This window comes from Dunckerocampus dactyliophorus, chromosome 11 (genome assembly GCF_027744805.1).
Source record: "Dunckerocampus dactyliophorus isolate RoL2022-P2 chromosome 11, RoL_Ddac_1.1, whole genome shotgun sequence".
NCBI classification, from domain to species: Eukaryota; Metazoa; Chordata; class Actinopteri; order Syngnathiformes; family Syngnathidae; genus Dunckerocampus; species Dunckerocampus dactyliophorus.
The window spans coordinates 10,702,891-10,724,033 of NC_072829.1; the positions used below are offsets into that span (position 1 = coordinate 10,702,891).

A 21,143-nucleotide genomic window follows, 5' to 3' on the forward strand; every position below is an offset into this window, starting at 1 on the left:
GCCTGACAGTAGGGTGAAATTTATTTTCAAAATGTATTCCTGAAATGACTTCAAATTACAGTTCAACAACGACGGTAAACAGTCCTTTCCTTATTTTTGTTTTAATTTATTTCCGTCAACAAGAAGCCCCTTATTAAAAATGAAGTTACACTTTTTACCGTTAAGTCCCAAAATGGTCCCTATCATCAAAGTGTAATAAATATGTAATATATAATATATTTATCAAATCTTTAACAACTTCAGGCCAAATACCATGTAAGGTTTTATATTTTTATGTTGTATGCCCTAAATATCCTAAATTTGATAAATATCACGTTTTCAGTAAAAAAAAAAAAATACACAATATGCAATGCGGATTAGAGATCAGTCAATGAGACTAAATCGATCCTGAGGGTCAACAGTGGAGGCATACATGCAACTTCCCTATTCTGTACAAATTTAGTATATATATATATATACACCAAAGCATAAATATGTAATTTTTTCTTTTTAAAATATTTGTTTTCATGCCCCTTAATGTCATATGATTTTTTTTTCCCAATTGGGAAAACCAAAAAACATATATTATATATATATTTTTTGAGGTTATTAATAACAACCTTGATTTGGCTGCAGTATCATTAATGAGAATTTATTCCAAATACATATACTTTTTAAAAGTATATAAAAATACATGGTCATAGTGAGAGTCAATAAGACTAAACTGACGGTCAAGAGTGTGCAGTGGGTATCAGGACATTTTAAAAATAATAATAAAACACAAATCCTGGCCAAGCGTATTACAATTTGAATTAAAACTGACCAATATATTGGGAATAAAAACAATCAATTTAGCAGGATGTACATATTTGGTTCCCCATTGTGCCTCAAGGGTTACTAATAATGATCAGACTACACCACATGTTGTAAACAAAAGGACAAAAGATGAATATGTTTGAATCATAGATTTTTTTTAATTGAAAATGTACATGAATGGGAGTCAACTTAAGCGAGATATTGAATCATTTGTTGTGTGGGAGGGTTTTCTGACAATGACGGACACTAGAAAAATGCTTCTGGACACTGAAATCTTACTTGAGCATAGGTAACAAACAACAAGTCTTCAATGCACTTCAATACACAAAATATATCCTTATAAATTATATAAATGCATGGGTATGCTTCTTTTTTTGATGTTTTATTGTTTTTTTTTTAAATACTCCTATCTGGGGTTCACCTCAACTCTAACTTATACTAATATTTGGCAAAATAAGGGTGCTGGAACAAATGTATGATTTTCATAATTCACAATTTGGGGAGAAACAGCTTGAAGAGACCGCAGGTTATTTAAGGGCATGGAAAAACAAGCAGATAAAAGGTCTAGATCACAGCATTATGGAAATAAAAAGAAGCATGCTGAATATAGAATAGGCTGGTGGAATATTAAAGCACGACGTGTTAACGGAAACAGGACACCTCCATGGTATGTACTGTAAATATGGGCACCATTAAATCAAGTGCTATTACTATTATTTGTAATGTATTGCTTTGGCATAGTCATGACTGCTTCAATTGTGTGACTATTATTACACAGTGTACACCTGTCCTTTTTTTGTAAAGTTGCTCTCTGGTAATTAAAATTTAATGTGCAAACCTGTGATGATTTTCCAGGGGTCCCCGTTTTTATTAGATTAAGACTGGAGACACCATGCGAGTCCATATTTAAGCTCATGTTTAACAAAAGGAGATGATGCGATGGGAGAGCAGAAGAAAATACACAGCGGAGGGGGGGAAAAAAAAAAGAAGAGATAAAGGATGCCAAGTTGTTTGCTGAAGCTGCCATCCCCCCTCTTCAGATGGTCAAGACACATTAAAAGAAGCTAAAGAGAGAAGAGACAAAAGAGGTGTCGCTGTTAGAGGAGCACAAATGTGGCGTAAGGAGGAGAAAAGTGTGGTTAGAATGCATGTGATTGCCTCCAACACTACATCAAAGTGGACAATGCGTTAGAGACAGCAACAGAAGAGGAAGCAAAAAGGGGGAATTTTAAAACGGGACGCAGGAGGGTGCCGGAATTTGAGGACGGTCCCTTACTGGCAGAGCCAGGGAGAACTGCAAAGGAAATACACACAAACCAGTAAAACCACCAACCACAAAGCACCTCTGCTGGAAAAACGCCAGAAAATGTATGTAAAATGTAAAAAAAAAAATAATAAAAAAATTAAAAAAAAAGCTTTTATTTACCATTTGAGTAAATCTTTTTCCTTAAAAAAAAAACAACAGGTACAAACTAATGTGCCATCATAAACTCATAGAAACAAAACCAAACATACATACATAACATAACATTTGTGTGTTTCTTTTTTTCCATTTATTAAAAAAAAAAGTGCAAATGTGACTCACTAATACAAAAAAATAGTATAAAAAAACATGAGGTATGGGAAGAAGCAGTAAAGAGATAATGGCTAAGCCAAACTGTCAGCTGATTGGGACATGAAATAGGACATTTAAAAAAGTATAAAAGTTTGCATTGGTGAGGATATTTTTGTACTTTTTCAAATGTTTATAGCTAGTTTTCTCCGAGTTGACGTTTAGCTCAGAGCACTGTAATGTAAATGCCCCTCATAAGAAAGCCCTTTTGAGGCTACACCGAAAAGAAAATTGTAACATTACGAGGAGATATGTCCTAATTCTATGAGATGAATTCTGTTATTTTGCGAGTGACAAAAAGTCCTAATGATATGAAAATATCTGAATGGTATGAGAAAAAAAGTTGTAATTTTCTAAGAATAAATTTGCACTATTACGAGGAAAATAACTGGAATTGTGAAGATATAAAGTCATAATATTACAAAGAAGAGTTGTAAACGTGGAAATATGAGGAGAATGACGGCGCAATAATACAAGACAATCTGATTGTAAAAAGAAAATAGTTTAGCAGAATAAAAATGTATAAGAATAAAGTCATAACTGTGCGAGAAGAAATTGTAATAATATGACAGTAGAGTCTAAATATTATGAGAAAAAAGTCAACATTTAACAAAACTGTCATATTTTGCAAGAGTGGAAAAAAACAAAAGACGAGAAAAGGTTTTATTTTAATAATAATAACTGGATTGTATTTTGTGATGTATTGCTCTGGAACTTGTGTGCATGTTCAAATAAAATATAACCATTACCATAATAGAATGAAGTTGTAATTTTTTCGAGAAAAAAAGTAATAATTCTAAGAGTATAAAGTTATCAGAGACAAAAAGTTGTAATTTTACAAGAAAAAAAGTCTGATTTTGTAAGAATAAAGTTGTAATGTCAACAATTACTCTAAGATAAACTAAATTCCTGTTAAGTAAAAAAAAAAAAAAAATACATATTTTCCTAATATAACTTTTGCTTTTCAGCGTTGCCCCAATACTTCAAAAGACAAAACAATTGTGATGCATTTACAGTACAGTACATATTCTTTCTACCATAACCATTAAATATAATTGGGAGTAACACTTCCCCACTGCTACAGACTCACCACACCAAAATATTACTTTACAATCCACAAGCTACCTTTAAAAAAACTAATTTATTTGTGATCTTGACCGCGTTTATCCTCCTTTTCACATCCCCAGCGTGTGACGCGTGTTTCGCTTTAGCTGCGGTAGATTTCTGCCCATCACAACAGTAGTCATGTTGTTGTGTGTTAATATGGAATAAAATAAAGCACACTCTAAACACCATGCAGGAGAGTCACTACATAGGAAAAAAGCATGGAATGTATTTTTTGCGTGTAAAAGAAACAAAAATACAGGCCTGTCCAGAAAACCATGTGGGTGTTAGACAAAGCATCATCCAGCATATATATGTTTAAAAAAAAAAAAAAAGTCCAGCTGAGAAAACGCTTGCACATTTTGGGAACTGGGTGTAGGGGAAATAGTAAGGGATGATCATTCACAGCAACGTGGCCACAAGGGGTCGCTTTTCTACAGGAATCCTTCTCTGGAAATAAGAGAGAAGGGCCATTATTGCTTGGTTGGACAGAACATAGCTACACAATTATTATCATCATTAGTGATTAGATAGTATTCAAAGGAGATTTAAGGCAGCTCCCTCCCCTCAGACGTCTGCTGTCACAGTGGACATAACATCTGTCTATCTCTGGCTTTTGTATGCGTGTTGGTCCATAAATCGTCCCTACTGACGGCCCTGAGGCTGCTCTTTGTTCTGGAGTGACCCTTTCAGCCTTGAAAGGCTCTTTGTGTGAAAGACGCTCATCAACAAAAAAAAGAGACTGTTGTGGATTTGAGGAGGACAGCTTGCGCAGGCATTCAAATGAGAAGACGACATCATAAACCGGTTGCTTTAAAAGAGAGATGGCATACGGGTGATAAGGATTTGTTTGACAGCCTTGAACTCATGACTACTGGAGGGATGTTTTGTCAATTTGACATTCATGATTAGATTATTGGTCAGATCTTACCAGAACAAGTGCCTCATGCAGCATGCAGAAAGTGTAGGAGCAGTTAACTAGGAAATGTGATGGATGCAATGTACAGTAGGTGATACATGCACTCACAGCTCCACACAAGTATACTAAAACTGTGTCCTACAAGAAGTCTGGAACCAGAACCCAAACTTTATATGCAAGGCAACCTCTAAAATCAAACACAGTGACCGTTTTTCCCCATAGGAAAATAAGGGAAATAGGCCAGGCCTCTTGTTAATGAGCAGAGACCAAAAAAGCTCAATAGTATGGACGCTTTTGGACAATTCTACACTTATTACTTTGCCGAAAGGCACAAAAATGCATGTTTGAGTGAGTATGGTGTGAAAGAACTTCACCACAACTCTATTAGATATCTTTAGGATGTACAATACTTACTTCTTCTTCTCTTTGTCCCTCTTGAGTGTGGTGGAGCCCCCCCCTGCCTGCTGGGCCTGATTCAGCAAGAGCTCGGCTGCCGTCTTTTTCTGTTTGAACGTGTTGAGCTCATCGTCCAGAGACTTCTTCTTCTCCTCCAGTTTCTTTTTCTCGTCCTGGTGCAGCTTCTTCAGGCGGTCAAACTTCTCGTGCAGCTGCGTGGGGGAGACATTTGTGAGAAATGGACGTAAAAAAAAAAAAAAAAAAAGACTGTAAATTGGTCTAATTATAGCCGGGGCATTTATTTACTTCAACGGCACACAGAGTTAGGAGATTGGGAAGACTTGGTTGAGAATGAACAATTGTTTGTATATATGACGCCCTGTGATTGGCTGGCGACCAGTCCAGGGTGTACCCCATCTCTCACCCAAAGTCTGCTGAGATAGGCTCCAGCATACCTCCGCGACCCTAATGAGGATAAGCGGAATAGAAAATGGATGGATGGACTTAAACGCCACAGAGAACGGGGAGTTAATTGGAAGCAAACAATAATTGGAGAGAGGCTATCATTTACAAAATTTGAAAACGTAATAGTATTTGGAGTGCAAGAGAAAGTGGAAAGAAAAACATAGCTCTCTTTGATGACATGGTCATTTATGAACAAGTACTTGTATACTCCACAACACAGCAGCAACAGAACCACTGCTGCAATAGTGGTAAGGACCCCTGCTCAGCCAGCATTAATACGGCAGATGAGTTCATTGTAAACATCAGTATGGCAAGTGCACACATGGCAGCTGAGTAGTAACATTTTAAAGTGCATGCAGCGGCAGATCCAGGTGCTGGATGCTGACCACTCAAGATACATCACATGCTACTGCCATTTTGTGGCATTAATCAAAAAAATACATCATGAGGCTGCCTGTTAATTGACCCTGGGCTAATTAGAAACTTTGGTGTTTTTTTGCTTTTGTCGACTATACACCCAACAACTATATCTACAGTATATGCAGTACTTACAATTATGAGTGTAACAATTCATCTACTACATCGATGTATCAATTTATATTCCTATGATTCAACTACATTGATCTGTGTTCGGCAAGTTGCCATTCCGGATGACATATCGATCTAACATCATTTAAAAGGTAATCAGTCGATTGTATTGAGACTAGGAAATAAAGCATTTTATTTAAGCACGGCAGGCTTTATATGGGTGTGTTTTTTAGCACTTTTAATGATAGACGTTTAACTTTATGTACTCAATTCCGCCTGCCTGTCTGTGACACCATCGCCATGCGCCAGCAGACAACCGAACGTAGCATGGCGGGTGGCAGAGGACAAGCTGGCGAGCGAGAAATAATTAAGCCACCATTGCAGTCCACTGTGTGGAAACACTTTGGCTTTTGCAAAAAGGCAGGTGTACTATATAAGTCGTTCGTCGTTTGTAGGAGATGTAAAGGTCAAGCAAAATACCACGGCAACACAACAAATCTCTCTAACCACCTACTGAGGCGACATGGGATTTCACACAACGCTGACTGTCCAAGCACCTCTTAGAGTAGCAAGTAGCAGGTAAACCTACTGTTAATTCAACCTGAAGAGATGTTGACTGCACTTTATTTTGATGTCAATATTGTATTACTTTTATGTTATAAAACAAACGCAGAAGTAGCTGGTAAACCTACTGTTGAAATGTTGGTTGCACTTACTGTACTTTTACTGAAAATGTATTGAATATTGAAAATGAGAGCAGAAAAGGTTAACCTCCTGTTAATTCAACCTGAAGTGTTGGTTGCACTTTATTCAAATAAAATGTGAATGCATTTGCCATTAATTGCCATTTACATCCATTCGTAATTTATACCCGATTCCCTTACAAAAAAACATGAATCTCGGAAACTTCACCTGCACTGTCCAGTAGCCAGGTATTTATTTCAGTCACACTGGTTGAATTTTTTGGCTAAAAACGTGACTAAATTGATTTAAAGTTACTGAATCGTACTGTTCAAAATGAACCAATGTCATGCTTGAATCGTATCGGCAACCACAAATCATGATGAATCGAATCGTTACACCCCTACTTACGATGTATGCATTGTAAATATATTACAGTACGTTTGTTCCTCGCCACATCGTGCTTCAAATTTCTCAGCTTCCCTCTATCACAGTTTTTCTAAATATATTAATAAATCATAGCTGTGGTTGAATACACCCTATTATTAGTCAAAAATAATAGTTTATTTACGTACTTTTTACCTAAATCAAGCATTTAAGCACAAAAACGACTAAATGAGCTAAAATACGAATATAAGACATTCTGAAAACGCACCAAATGACACATTCATATGTAGTATTTTGCACTGGTCACTAGGTGTCAGTAAGTTTACTGTAACGACCTACGGTGTTGTAATGTTGAAGTTCAAACTTCTGATGTTCGTGAACGCACCTCGCTGTTAATGTTGGTGGATAAGGAGGAAGTGTTGCTATAGTGGGAGTGTGTGTGAGCTGAACTGTGTTCTGTGGAGGAATTGAGCACTCTTATTGGCATTAATGTTGGCAATAAAACTTTATAAGCGCATCAGACTCTGTGTGACTCTACACGCTACATTACATTAGCCACCGCAAGTACTGGAAGCTAAAAAAAGAGTGTAAAGGTGATTATAGGGTTGTTAGTACATGCCTAGAGGGGCTCTAATAGTGTTAAAAACACATTTAGAAGGTTGTAAATAGGTTTTCTATACTATAACTAGGAAAATATTCCTTTTATAAATAAAGAATCCTATTTCACAGAAATTCACTTATCATGGTTGGGTCTGGAACCAGTTAACGGCGATAAGGGGGAGGGACGACTGTATGTGCATTTCCAAGATGGAATAGGACCACAATGACACAAACCTCTTTCTCTGCTTCTTTCAACTCCGCCTCCTTCTCTTTGACTCTTTGAACGAACATTTGCCGCATTTCTTCTTCCTTCTTCTGCAGCTCACCCATGAACTCGTTTCTCTTGGCTTCATAGGTTTCCTGTAAGCTAGAGCAGTGAAAAGGAGAGTTTATGTGGTAAAGCATCAAAATAAGACAAGAAAGCAGTCCTGCATCTGCTACCTGAAAGGCTTGCTGTCGGGGTCCGTGTCCTTGAAGCCCATCTCCTCCAGCTTGCAGCGGCGGTACAGCTCATAGTGGCGCGTGTGCGTCTGCTCTCTCAGGTCCTCCATGTTCACTCGGATCAGCATCTCTCGCAGTTTGATAAAGTCACAGTGATTCTCATTTTCCACTGTGCGCACAACAGGAACATAAAGAAATACATACCCAGTTCATACAGCTCTGATTAGTTCATGTTCAGTGTGCTCTATACATCACGTTTGACACCACAGCCCCCCTAGCTATAGCACTCTTTACATGTTATGACACTGTTGTGTACAAAAATAAATAGGGAATTTATGTGTTGACTTACAGCTTTAAAGAAGGTTTTTACACTACTTTTCAGCATTACTTAGCCTGGAGCTTTATTTACAAATACATTTAAAGATGGAGCGGCTAAGAATCGGTGTTAAAACTTGACCTTTGCTTCGAACGGATACACTAGTGTGGCTGCTGGCTACTTGAACCACATTGTTATGGATTGCTGAAGTCAATTAGAAATCAATTGAAAGTCCATTAGTGACATGCTCTACAGCCCAACATGCTGAATGAGGTTGTACTGTATGGACAAGATGGCTGCAGGCGGAAAAGCGACTCGCTCTTATTTCCGGCAGCACAGGAAGTGAAACTGTCTTACCCTGCACTGTGCCCCAGGGATACTGGCGGGCCTTCGCCATCTTGTTCCCAATCTTCACCTCCTCCGTGCTGCCCACCACTGCAAACGGCAAGTGGCTCTGTGGAGCAGATTGAGACGTGAGTGTGTTGGTCCAATGCCAGCTTCCTGATGTCAACAGCCCACTAAAATATCCAAAACAAAGCTGACTATATAAACATTTCATTTCAGTATTAGTGGTCAGAGGGCATGCACATGTACGCCCTGTGAAAACAGTTTCACAGGGTGTACAGTCGCCCCTTGGGATTTTGCGGTTCAAATATTACAGCTACACTATGTCACGGTTTTCCAAAATTACGTATTTTTTGCCTAAACTGAGCATTTTCAAACCAAAAAATGGGTAAATTAACTAAAATACATATATAAGGCTTCAAAAGATGCATTTGAAGGCATTGTCCAAGTATTTTACACTAGTCACTAGGTGTCAGTAATGTCACTGTAATGTTCGGTGAGACACACAATTACCAGACTTGAACGACAGGATTTTATTGCAGATTTGAATTATCAGGCACAATAATCCCTAAAAAAAAAATCCCGAATAAAAACACGAGCTACTGTTGCGGCCATAACCCACGGCAAGTTGAAACTCAACTGTGATGCCCCAACGTCATTTCCTGTCCGCCACTCACTTTGCTCCCCTAAGCACATATTTATCACAACACACATAAGCATAAGTCTCATTTTTGTCTCATTTTTGTCTTAAATGGCTTATTTACTCTTATGTCTACTATATTGGGTAATTTAAGTGTAAAGGTGACTATAGGGGTGTTATTTATTTATACACTGCTCAAAAAAAGTAAAGGAACACTTCGAAAACACATCAGATCTAAACTGGGGGAAAATGATCTTGAATATCTTTCCTGATAATAAGTGGGTGATGTATTAGTAACAAAATGATGCCACATAATTTGATAGAAATGAAAATGATCACCCTATAGAGGGAGGAAATCAAAGACACCCCAAAAATGAAAGTGAAAAAATGATGCAGCACACTGGTCCATTTGGCTAAAATGTCATTGTAGCAACTCAAAATGATTCTCAGTAGTTTGTGTGGCCCCCACGTGCTTGTACGCATGCCTGACAACGTCGGGGCATGCTCCTAATGAGACTACGGATGGTGTCCTGGGGGATCTCCTCCTAGATCTGGACCAGGGCATCACTGCGGTACCTGGGCACATGGAAGAGATTCCAGGAGACAGGTAGTTACTCCAGGAGAGCTGGACAGGGCCGTAGAAGGTCCGTCAACCCTCAGCAGGATCGGTATCTGCTCCTTTGTGCAAGGAGGAACAGGATGAGCACTGCCAGAGCCCTACAAAATGACCTCCAGCAGGCCACTGGTGTGAATGTTTCTGACCAAACAATCAGAAACAGGCTCCATGAGGGTGGCCTTAGGGCCCGACGTCCTGTAGTGGGCCCTGTGGTCACTGCCCAGCACTGTAGAGCTCGACTGGCATTTGCCATAGACCACCAGAATTGGCAACTAAACCACTGGTGTCCTGTGCTCTTCACTGATGAGAGCAAGTTCAACCTGAGCACATGCGACAGACGTGAAAAGGTCTGGAGATGCCGTGGAGAACGTTATGCCGCCTGCAACATCATTCAGCATGACCGGTTTGGTGGTGGGTCAGTGATGGTCTGGGGAGGCATATCCCTGGAAGGACATACAGACCTCTACAGGTTAGATAACGGCACCCTGACTGCTATTAGGTATCGGGATGAAATCCTTGGACCCATTGTCAGAACCTATGCTGGTGCAGTGGGACCTGGGTTCCTCCTGGTCCACGACAATGCCCGACCTCATGTGGCTAGTGTATGCAGGTAGTTCCTGGATGATGAAGGAATTGATACCATTGACTGGCCCCCACTTTCACCTGACCTAAACCCAATAGAACACCTCTGGGACATTATGTTTAGGTCCATCCGGCGCCGCCAGGTTGCTCCTCAGACTGTCCAGGAGCTCATTGATGCCCTGGTCCAGATCTGGGAGGAGATCTCCCAGGACACCATCCGTAGTCTCATTAGGAGCATGCCCCGACGTTGTCAGGCATGCGTACAAGCACGTGGGGGCCACACAAACTACTGAGAATCATTTTGAGTTGCTACAATGACATTTTAGCTAAATGGACCAGTGTGCTGCATCATTTTTTCACTTTCATTTTTGGGGTGTCTTTGATTTCCTCCCTCTATAGGGTGATCATTTCCATTTCTATCAAATTATGTGGCATCATTTTGTTACTAATACATCACCCACTTATTATCAGGAAAGATATTCAAGATCATTTTCCCCCAGTTTAGATCTGATGTGTTTTCGAAGTGTTCCTTTAATTTTTTTGAGCAGTGTATATACAAAAGAGCTCTCATGATATTAAAACCCATATTTAGAAGGCCTTAAACAACTTTTCTATGCTGTAACTACAAAAATGTTCCTTTTATAAATAAGGAATAAGTTGGTACACAACTTTAGGGGACAGACAAGCAATTGGGGGCATCACAAAGGTGCATGCCAATACAGTCGGCGCCATAGCTCTTAAATATAATGACAATTTAACTCATCAAAGGAAGTTTATCATGTAATAGGAGAAATGTAACGTTTGGATATTCTACTTAAATTTAACAATACCTATAAAAATTAACTCATGTAAGTAAATGGCAACACTGTAAGTAAATACTGGTTGTCTCAGTCTTCACTCAAACATTGAAAAGAGTTTTAGAAAATCTTTCCCCAAAATTTGTTTTCATTGACTAAAACAATGTGTTTACCATAAGAAAACTTTTTTTTTTTTTTTTTTTTTACATACCTTTGCATAGACACAACCTAAGAGCAAGAACTTGAGTTCCAAGAAACGCATGTGGTCCGTTTTTTTGCAGACACACAATGAATGAACACAGAGAGACAAGGCAGATGTTGCTTGAAGTGTTTTTGGCTCGTGTGTTGAGAGACTGTCAGCTTGCTGCAGGCTGTGCTGGTTGATTGTCTGCAGCGACTAAACTGCATGAAACCTCACAGACGTCGCCTGTCCACATTCTACATTACGTCTAGTGTCACTGTGTGCGCCTTACGTTCATGGTGGAGTTGATCTCGGCAACAGACTCGTCGTCGGTGGGGAACTGGTAGATCTGGACACCGTTGCTGACAAGCTCGCTGGTGATTTTGATCTTGAACTTGGTCAGCTCGCTCTTGGAGATGGCGTCCGACTTGGCAACAATTGGGATAATGTTTACCTACGGGTTCAGACAACGAGATGGTGCTACTGTGAGATGACATCATTATTAGAGACGACAGTCTTTAGAGGGGCGGCTAAGAATTGACAGACTTAATAGGGTTTTAAATAAAGAGTTGCCTTTGTTCAGAATTTTCAATAGTGACAGCTACTTGTCCTCTACAACCACTTCCTATGATTTGCTGCTATTGTGAGAACTATACACTATTACACACTGCATGTAAATGATGCTATAGTCATCTTAAGATGCAGCAGCAGACTACTGAATATGAATGCATCCCTTGGTCCAATGTGAAGGCTGCCTCTACATCGTCAGATCAAGTCGCCGTGGGCACAGCTGCTCTGGCAAACACTCGGAGAGTCCATGCAAATAAGCCCCTGGCAAGCACATCTTGCATAAAAGCAGTCAGCTGATGAGCAGCAATGTCACATGAGACGCTTCTAAAGGCTTGTGACCCATAAGTGGAATGGAAGAGGCCATAATGTGCCACAACCTACGTTCCCAAAGTGGGTACACCAATTGTAATGGGGTGTACGTGAATAAAAATGAAAAACAATTAGAGTCAACGCACTCACAATTACGAGTGCGTCTGAACGCCTCAAGGACAACAGAGCAGAAAGGAAACACAGCACGAAGTTGGTAATTGCTTTGTGTGCATCATATGAAGAAATTAGTAAGCCTGATGATTATTGTGTACATTAAGAGTGTTTAATCTTGAAGATTTCATTTACATTGGTGTTCCAATCCCTGCACAGCGCAGTGGTGAAAACTGTGAGTGGCGATTCCCCCTAAATGAGGCTTTACCTTTATAGTTGTGTGTATTTTTGTACATCAGATACTGCTTTATCATGATGGTGTTAAATGAAAATGTAGATTTAAACCATAGCCATCGTGAGTGGACAAAAAAATTGATACTCAAATTCACCCATTCAAACGGAAGGATGCCAACATCAGACTAGAAGACAAGATATGTAGGATGATTACTTATCTGTCAGTGCTCATGTGAAACTTTAGCAAAATGCAACCATGCAAAATACAAAATTTGACCCGGAATTAATAAAAAATGAATTAAGCAATTAATTGTGTTCAATATGTCAAGTTAATTAAGATAAAACGGTGTATTTTTTTAAAGTGTGCAGGAGTAGGGAGTACATGGCTTCAGATCAAATGTGAAGGGTTACACAAATGTAAAAAGTTTGGGAACCACTGTGCCACAGCAATCCAGCCATTTTCATTTTTAATTGTGATTAACAGTAAAGTCATAGTTTTCAATTTGGATTCAAATGCAAAATACAAAATGATGATTTGGAATGGGTCTGACCTTTGCCTATGCATTTGTCGATTTCGAAATACTGGGCTTTTACAGCAAGCTATACAGAGGTGAGATCGTGGGTAAAAAAGCAATGATGTGTCATTGATGTCACGGCACCGGTATAATGCATCCAATCAGATCGATCTGCTGACATTCCTTATGCGGCTTCCAATCCTGGCTCAAGGCACAACACACTAAGTGGAATTGATCAACTGTCAATGAAGCACATTCTACTACTACACATGCCACCAAACATACCCTATATGACAGCATGGAACTCACCTTGCTGTCAAGCTTCTTCATGGTCACCAAGTCAAGGGATTTGAGCGAGTGTCCCGTGGGAGCAATGAAGTAGAGACATGCGTGGATGCGGGTGTCATGGTAACTGTGTAGTGTTCGCTTGATCTTCAGCTCCTCTTGAAGATACACTTCAAACTGGGCATCGATGAACTCTACAATGGACTTGTAACTGTCGAAGACACACAAGAAAACGTATAACGGAGGATTCTGTTAACCCTGTTAACATGTGGTAACGTACCTGTCTTCCTTATTAATCTGGTCCCCGAAGCCCACGGTGTTAACGACGGTGAGCTTGAGGCGCACGTTGCTCTCCTGCAGCTCGTAGGTGTTGGACTTGAGCGTCACTCCAGGCTGGTTGTGCTGTGTGGGATCGCCCTCAAACTTGGTGTTGAACAATGTGTCCATCAGAGTGGACTTGCCCAGACCCGTCTCACCTAGACAACAAGATAATGAGAGGTTTCATGATTTTTGAGGATACAGTTCAGGCATATGCAGGTGGTAGTTGGACATCTATGATGGCGTACAATTTGGTGTTGACATGTCTATGTGATGGGCACAATAAGAATGACAGTGACTGTGTGCAGTGAATTGCTCATTATTGGGTTGTGAGGCAATAGAAGCAAAATATAGTGCAAAACTTATTACAATGAGCAGAGGTGCTGTTGATTCCATTATTCCTTATTTGGTCTAAAGAAAGACAACATGACACGGGGTATGGGAAGTAGACTTACTGTATGTCCTTCCATAACTCAGGTATGGAAATTAGAGTTCAGAACATTCAGAGAAATTCCCCCATCCCATTACAAATAAATAATTCCTCCAAAATAGCAATAAATCGACTAAATAACAGTTAATTTTCCCTATCAAAAACATTTTAGGTGTAACCCAAACCTTGAGTTATCTTTAGGGATGCACCGATCCACATCTTTCACTTCCGAACCAATCCTGATACCTGAATTTTGATATCTGCTGATACCGATACAATTCCGATACCAGAGCTCTGTTTGCTTTAATATACAACCACGCCAAAAGAATATCAGCAAATGTAGCTAGAAGAATATCAGCGAACGTACCTGTCTCCACCGGAGCCTGACCGATTTATCGGCGAGCCGATTATGGCATATCACCCATTAATATCAGTGAATATGTAACCGATATATTAACTTTTTTTGCTGTGCGGAGATTCTGTCGCTCCGTTTCTCTATGTCTCTCTGTGCTTTTCCCTGCCCGAGTACCCGGCTCCTCCCACAGCGGGCGACTCCTCCCGCTATACACTCGACCTCCGTGGACGCACGGCGGCTGCTCACATAGCGTATCTGACATTAATGCGCCCTGCCCGGTCACGGCGGGCGGCTCTTCCCGCTGTACACGCTGGTTCTCCAGGTCACTATAGCCGTAGGTGCCGTAGGAAGCCAGTACGCCCATCTTGCCATCGAAGTGAGTGGGCTTCACGATCCTTGTACGATGCTCACACACAGTACGTCCCCAGCGAGTGAAACATACGACAGCCTTACATGTAGCACACCTAGCTCGCAAGAGTCGCCCTTAAAAGCTACCAACGGAGGGCGAGCGGCAAGCAAATGTGTGTCACAAATCGCTTGCTCCCCGAGTACGACACACGTGCAACCCCTCTGATACCCTCCTTCCTCTACGTGCTGGCCACGGCCAAAAATTTGCGGAACCCGTGCGTGTGGTAACACGTACATCGGGATGGAACTCCCGCTCAGAGCCCGTCAAGGAGAACACTATAGTTCTTATCACGCATGTTTTAGAGAGCTTATTACAGTGTTTTAACTTCTGTCTCATTTACTGTACGTAATGGGCTCCACCTACGCCACCTACAAAAACCGCTATTAAAACACCTTCAACAACGTTTTATGGTTTTATATACATGCTGTGACCATGTAGTAACAGGTACATTCATGATAACATTTAATACTTAACAGTATTTTGCGTATTTTGTTAATTACCGGAAGTTCTCTTTTCTCTTTTGGCGCATTTATTTCACATAGCAGCAACGAACACCTCCACCTAGCGTTAACTTAAAGGGGACCTATTATACTTTTCCTTTTTTCTGACCTATAAATTTTGTGACAATGTTGTATTCTCGTGTTAAACGATGCCAGCACATCAGATAATGAGGTTTGCGCATTTGGAAGTGAGCCCTAAAAGCAGTTTTGGATGGCTCTGCAAGCCGTGTTTTATAGTTTTTTTTAAAACTCCGAGTTCCACTGACGTCACAACGCAACCCAGACTTCCTGCCCTCCCCCCACCTTGCTTCGCTTTGTTGTCAAAGATTTCACTGTGTTAGCACTTTGTGCAATGGCTCCCAGGAAATGTTTGTTTGGGTGTGAGGGAAAGCTGATTTTGTTTAGCTTTCCTCAAGAGGCAAGCATCAGGCAGAAGTGGTTGCTGATTCCTGGCCAGCAAGAGAAAAATATGCTCATCTGTCAACGGCACTTCACACGGGACTGTTTTGTGAACATGGGCCAATACAAGCTGGACTAGCCGCCAAACTGCTGCTCAAGTCCGACGCCTTTCCAACGTTACTTGGTGGTGTTGAAGAGTCAGAAGAGCAAGCTGTAAGTAACAATTTATCAGTGTCCTAACTGTGTAATCGGACAAAAAAAACATATGGCTGAATGTTAAAAGCGGACATTTTTAAAAGATAAATAGGTGTTTACTATCAACTCCTGAACTGGCAAAATTAGAAAGAGGGGTTCGGCAGCTGTCCGGAAGTCCTTGGGAGCTCTTGGGAGTGTGACCAATCACAGTGGAGTGGCGTATCTGGAGGAGGGCCGGGGGTGGAGTTAAGTACACAGACCGTTTGGGCGGGAAGCAGGAAACCCAAGGAAACACTGCAGGAAGAGGCGCAGAGTCTGGAAGATCTAGAAAGCTTTCTGTTCGGGTTATCGTGTGTAGCTGCTCTACAGGAGTCCAGAACTTAATACAAAGGCCCGAAAATTAGTATAATAGGTCCCCTTTAACAAACTCAAAAATGAAAACACAACAGCACTGGTGGCATCTCAAATATGTACTGTAGTGGTCTGAGGCGTTGTGAGTACAACGCTGACGTGCTGCGGGCAAATCTGTTGTGAAGCTCGTCGCTAGCCGGCTAGTAGCTACTTGGTGTGGTATGCCGTTTAAATGCGCCAGTAATGTAGTTCGATCGCGTAACAATCTTAATAATAATATTAACAATGTCGCTGTAGCTTGGTTAATATACACATCACATATCTGCAAATGGAGCGTTGCTGGCACTTTTTGGACACGTTTTCCAGACGATTTTATAGGAGGAATAAGTATGTGCTATACATGCAGTAATGAGCTGTCTCTTTATCTGTTTTTATACCTTTCGAATGCACAGAAAATAGAAAGACATATGTGTTCATGTCTCACATACCTGTAGGGATTGTGAATGATGGGGGGGGGAAATTCTTTAAAAAAAAATGCAGTTTTCCACTTTTTAGGTGCATTGAATTTTGGAGGTATTTTTGTTATTTGTTACTATTTAATAACACATTAATTATAAGGTCAAAATTCAAGCATGTACAAAGAATGGGAATCTGTGCTTGTGCATGTTGGGATTTTTTGTCAGGTTCCTTATTTGTTACAAGTGGAGGCCAGTCGTTGTCACCTCAGTCTTTTAGCCTGCTTAAATGCATCCAAAAAGCTTTCCTACTCTTGTAAGATTCACTGAATAATGATCGAAATGGAATGCAAAGGCAGTAATATGGAGGACGGGTCAAACAAAAAATATACATTGAAGCGAATAGAAAGAGAGAGCGGCTTGTTTGCTGATGTACTCTGACGTTCATTTATCTTCCAGGCAGTCAGATGACTCAGTTAGCCAGCTCCCTCTGTAAGAACTTCTATTTTTAATTCTTCACGGCCCCGACTCAGCCATCTATGTCAGCCCATTTTTTTGTAGAGTGAATCTTTGCAATCTTGAATTAAGGCCAATCAAAGCACAATAGCTTTACATCAGTGCAATGTTACATCACCACCTGGGTGAAGTAATTTTACATGTATGTGCAGTGAGACTCTGGAACAGCGGTTTAGCCACAAGATGCAAGAAATGTCTTCCTGATCATTTGCCCAGTGTCTCCTATTGGCTATAACATCAGCTTCTCAGTCTAATGAAATCCAATGCAGAGCTGGTATCTATGGTATCTATGGTAACATGGTATCATCGTTAAATTGAGTTAATACAGTACAAAAGATAAGCCTAATAATAATAATCATATTGTTACAGACGGTGTCAATCAAAACTAATCATTGTGCTTGTTAAGGCAGATTTTTTTCCATTGGATTTCATAAAATTGTACAGTGATTGCCTCCTAATAGACACAACTTGCCAAAACAAATAACAGTAAGAGTGAGCAGAAAATTGTGCTCAACAATAAACAGAAAAACAACATTTTAAAAGGCTCAGAAAGAGGACATTTATGATGCGTTCAGGAACACGTGTGCAAGACACACACAAAACATCCACTGTTGTTTGACTCCTGCGCAGCGGACAGTCATCCAATTGACTAAAAGGGGCGTAACGTTTTACAAGAAGGTCAGCATATGACTGCCGGTTCAACACACAACATTACCACAGGAAGAACATCTCTACGCTGCTCAATTACCAGTCTTATGACGTTACGCCGAGTTTCACTGAGGCAATAAAAGATGTTGCCGCATGTAACTGTGTACTCACCGACGCAGAGGATGTTGAAGCAAAATCCGTGATTGACAGATTTGTTGACCAGCTGGTCAGGCATGCTGTCAAAGCCAACATGGCCGGCGAGAGGTACGGCACGGGCACCTTCTCCCTGAACACAACAAAAAACAATTATTACACTCCAGCAGGGCTAGTCAACAGGAGGCCCGTGGACCAAATACAGCTTGGTATGTGCCTTGGTTCAATAAAGGTTAGGAAACACTGATAGAAGGTCTTTGACTCACGTGTTTGCAGTACATCTTTAGAAAAAATAAATCAAATTTAAAAAAATAACTAAAATAAAGAGTGCTCCTGTTGTACAGGTGATTTTCACAGTGCCTTAAAAACAGCAGAACGCTCCTGTCATATAGAGGACCTTTGACTAAGTTTGTTTTTTTGCAGTTGTTTCCCTTGTTACACATTTCAGCTGAGACATGCTGACTTCCTGTTTCCTGGACGTTTGACTTTCTTCTTACATTAGGAAACCACAGAGCAACATTGTGTATTTATTTCTGATTGCTACTTACTTTTAAATAATGTACACTTTAGGTACGCTTGCTGTAAAGTGTCAATAGTAAAATTCTGCCTGTATAAAGATAATGATGCACACCTTTGACAATTGAATTGTGTGTTTTTAGTTGAAGCAGTGGTGTAGAACTGCACACCATCATATTAAGTCATGTATACGTGTTACAGAGGATTCTAATATTTTGGGACCTGCATGGGACAGTTCAAATATTAGAGACATCTCAGGATGCAGTAGCATTCATCCATGACAGTGACCCTCAAAACCGTCTCGCATCTAATCACCTCTGCTTGCGAGACCGTCTTCCACTTAAAAATAGTGAAAACCACAAAGCATTGAACGCATCACGCTAACAAACAACAACAATGGAGAAGGAGACAGGTTTTATCCAACAGGAGACTGAGGGCAGCAACAGAACGAGCCCCTGAAGTGGAGACTATGGAGTATAATAAGCTACGGTTAACATGTGTGTCTTTTGTTGTCTTTTTTAAAAGCAAAAGTTACAATGATGTGGTAATGATGAATTTGCTTATTCAATGGTATCAACTCAGCATGCTTAGAACTTCCAGTACCTGGTTTTGTCTATGGAAGTGCCTCAAAAGAGACAGACATAATGAAGCTGATAGATAAATGCTATCAGTGATTACACAGTATGCAGCCTCTCTCTGGACCAAAGTGGTACATCTCTCCTTAAGTGTAAAATCACAGTGAAAGTGAGTAGGCGTGTGGCTGCTGCTGCTGCTGCTGCTGCTGCCGGTGATGGTTTGCATGGCAGCCAACATTAGCAAAGAATTTTGATTATATGGCGATGCAAGTGGCCGTTACCCGTCCTAACGTTACACAAGTGTCACACAGCTATGAGATGGAAAAACATTCCAACCAAAAGGAGGACAAAGATGGTAATCGGAGACAGTTTATAGCATATTTAGATAGTTGAATCTGGATTTGAAAAAAAAGAAGACGTAAGTCTCTGGGCAAACAATCTTTTGCTTTAAAGTGCAACATTCCTGAAACCCTTCCTGCTTTTCAGGACAACCACAGCCAAGTTCCACACAGACCAAGCTGCAGAATGGGATGTCAAAAACTGCACAAAAAAAGGTGCTATTTTAGGCACATTGTGTGCACACATTTTTTTTCTAAACCAGCCAGACTAAAATAGGCGCAGTAATATCAAGACATTTGCAAAGTGCAGGGTTAAACACCAAGCAAGATTTTTTTTTTTGTTTTTGCTACACACGAACGACAACGCCCGACTGAAAGTTAAATTGCATGAGATAACATAACGGAAATGAGCATCTGATCGTAGCAGTGCTGAAAAGGAGACGTAACAGAATGAATGACCTCGGTTTTTTTTTAATAATAGCTAGTTGTTTTAAACGTAAGATAACACAGCATTGATTAAAATGACCTTACACAAAGCATTATACGTGGTAGCTAACAATAGTGGCAAATTACAGTATTCATACATTTCACGAAGCATTACTTGTAATGATGGCTCCATTCATTCTAAATTAGTATAATATTTTTAAAAAACAATATACTACTAATGCTAACCGACATTTTGGGATATCAAAAAAGGGCGATAATCACAAAGGCGGGAGGTTACAAGAAAACCAAACAACGATTAAAAAAATGTTTCTAGTGCAGCAATGTAATTTTTAGAAGAGATAAGAGGTATAATATCGTTAATTAATTAATTAATTAGCCAGGCTACTCACCGCTTGCCTCGCTATCTCCGTGGACGCCATTGATGGTAGCCGTTAGCCGAGCAGCTCGCCGAGTATAACCGGGGACGCAACTCTCGTAGAGCCGCTGAAAGAACATAGAACCAAACACCTCCCTCGGAATGTACCATCGATTGTATAAATTTTATTTAAGATAAAAAGGTTCAACAGTATACTCTACTCTTCGAGAACCTAATAAGCGATAAATAATACAGTACATCCAATATACAGTAAGTTTACAGATTCCCAACATTAGCTGTTTTTGAGCGATCGTATAGAATGAACTCCCCTATGAGGTGCCCTAATGGCTTCGTCCACACTGATAGCACTGTAGTACAGCGCATCTAAATATCTAATAATTGTTTGGAATAATATATTTTAAAAAACAGATTTTAAATTGTGACATGACAAAAATACAGGTATTGACAAGTTATTGTTAATGCAATATTAGCCTTTTTGATGGCGATCAACTATCGACTCCTTTGGAATGTACCACTCTTCGACAGATTGTAGACATTCTATTTAACTTACAATGTATTATATTTTCAAAATATTAAATGTATTTTATTATTTAATTCGATAATTAATAATTAATAAATAGCTGTTTTCACGAGCCCTACCGAACTCCCCTATGAGCTGTCCTAATGGCTTCGTCCATACAAATACAACAAGGTAGAATAGAATAGAACTTTATTGTCATTGTTACAGAAACAA

At 40.0% G+C, this 21,143-nt stretch overlaps 1 protein-coding gene across 2 annotated transcripts; it reads right to left on the bottom strand.

Annotated features, from left to right (window-relative positions):
• Nucleotides 1-924: 924 nt before the first annotated feature.
• On the bottom strand, nt 925-20,575 carry septin6 (septin 6). 2 transcript variants are annotated; one of them, XM_054792563.1, is made up of 10 exons: nt 20,424-20,575; nt 18,177-18,291; nt 13,710-13,905; nt 13,454-13,640; nt 11,698-11,859; nt 8,602-8,698; nt 7,929-8,097; nt 7,722-7,854; nt 4,845-5,038; nt 925-3,961 (listed from the first exon to the last, which is right to left on the bottom strand). In XM_054792563.1, the coding sequence occupies exons 1-10, from the start codon at nt 20,451-20,453 to the stop codon at nt 3,946-3,948; spliced, it is 1,299 nt and encodes a 432-aa protein (XP_054648538.1). In that variant the 5' UTR covers nt 20,454-20,575; the 3' UTR covers nt 925-3,945. The 2 variants fall into 2 exon arrangements, with proteins under 2 accessions (XP_054648538.1, XP_054648539.1); XM_054792564.1 differs by having other exon boundaries at nt 935-1,859.
• Nucleotides 20,576-21,143: the final 568 nt, after the last annotated feature.

Coding starts and splice junctions, on each gene's coding strand:
- septin6 (XM_054792563.1), bottom strand. CDS start 20,453: ATGGCGTCCACGGAGATAGCGAGGCAAGCG. Junction 13,906..18,176: donor CTTCAACATCCTCTGCGTCG/GTGAGTACACAG, acceptor CTTGTTGTCTAG/GTGAGACGGGTCTGGGCAAG. Junction 8,098..8,601: donor TCCCTGGGGCACAGTGCAGG/GTAAGACAGTTT, acceptor TTGTGCGCACAG/TGGAAAATGAGAATCACTGT.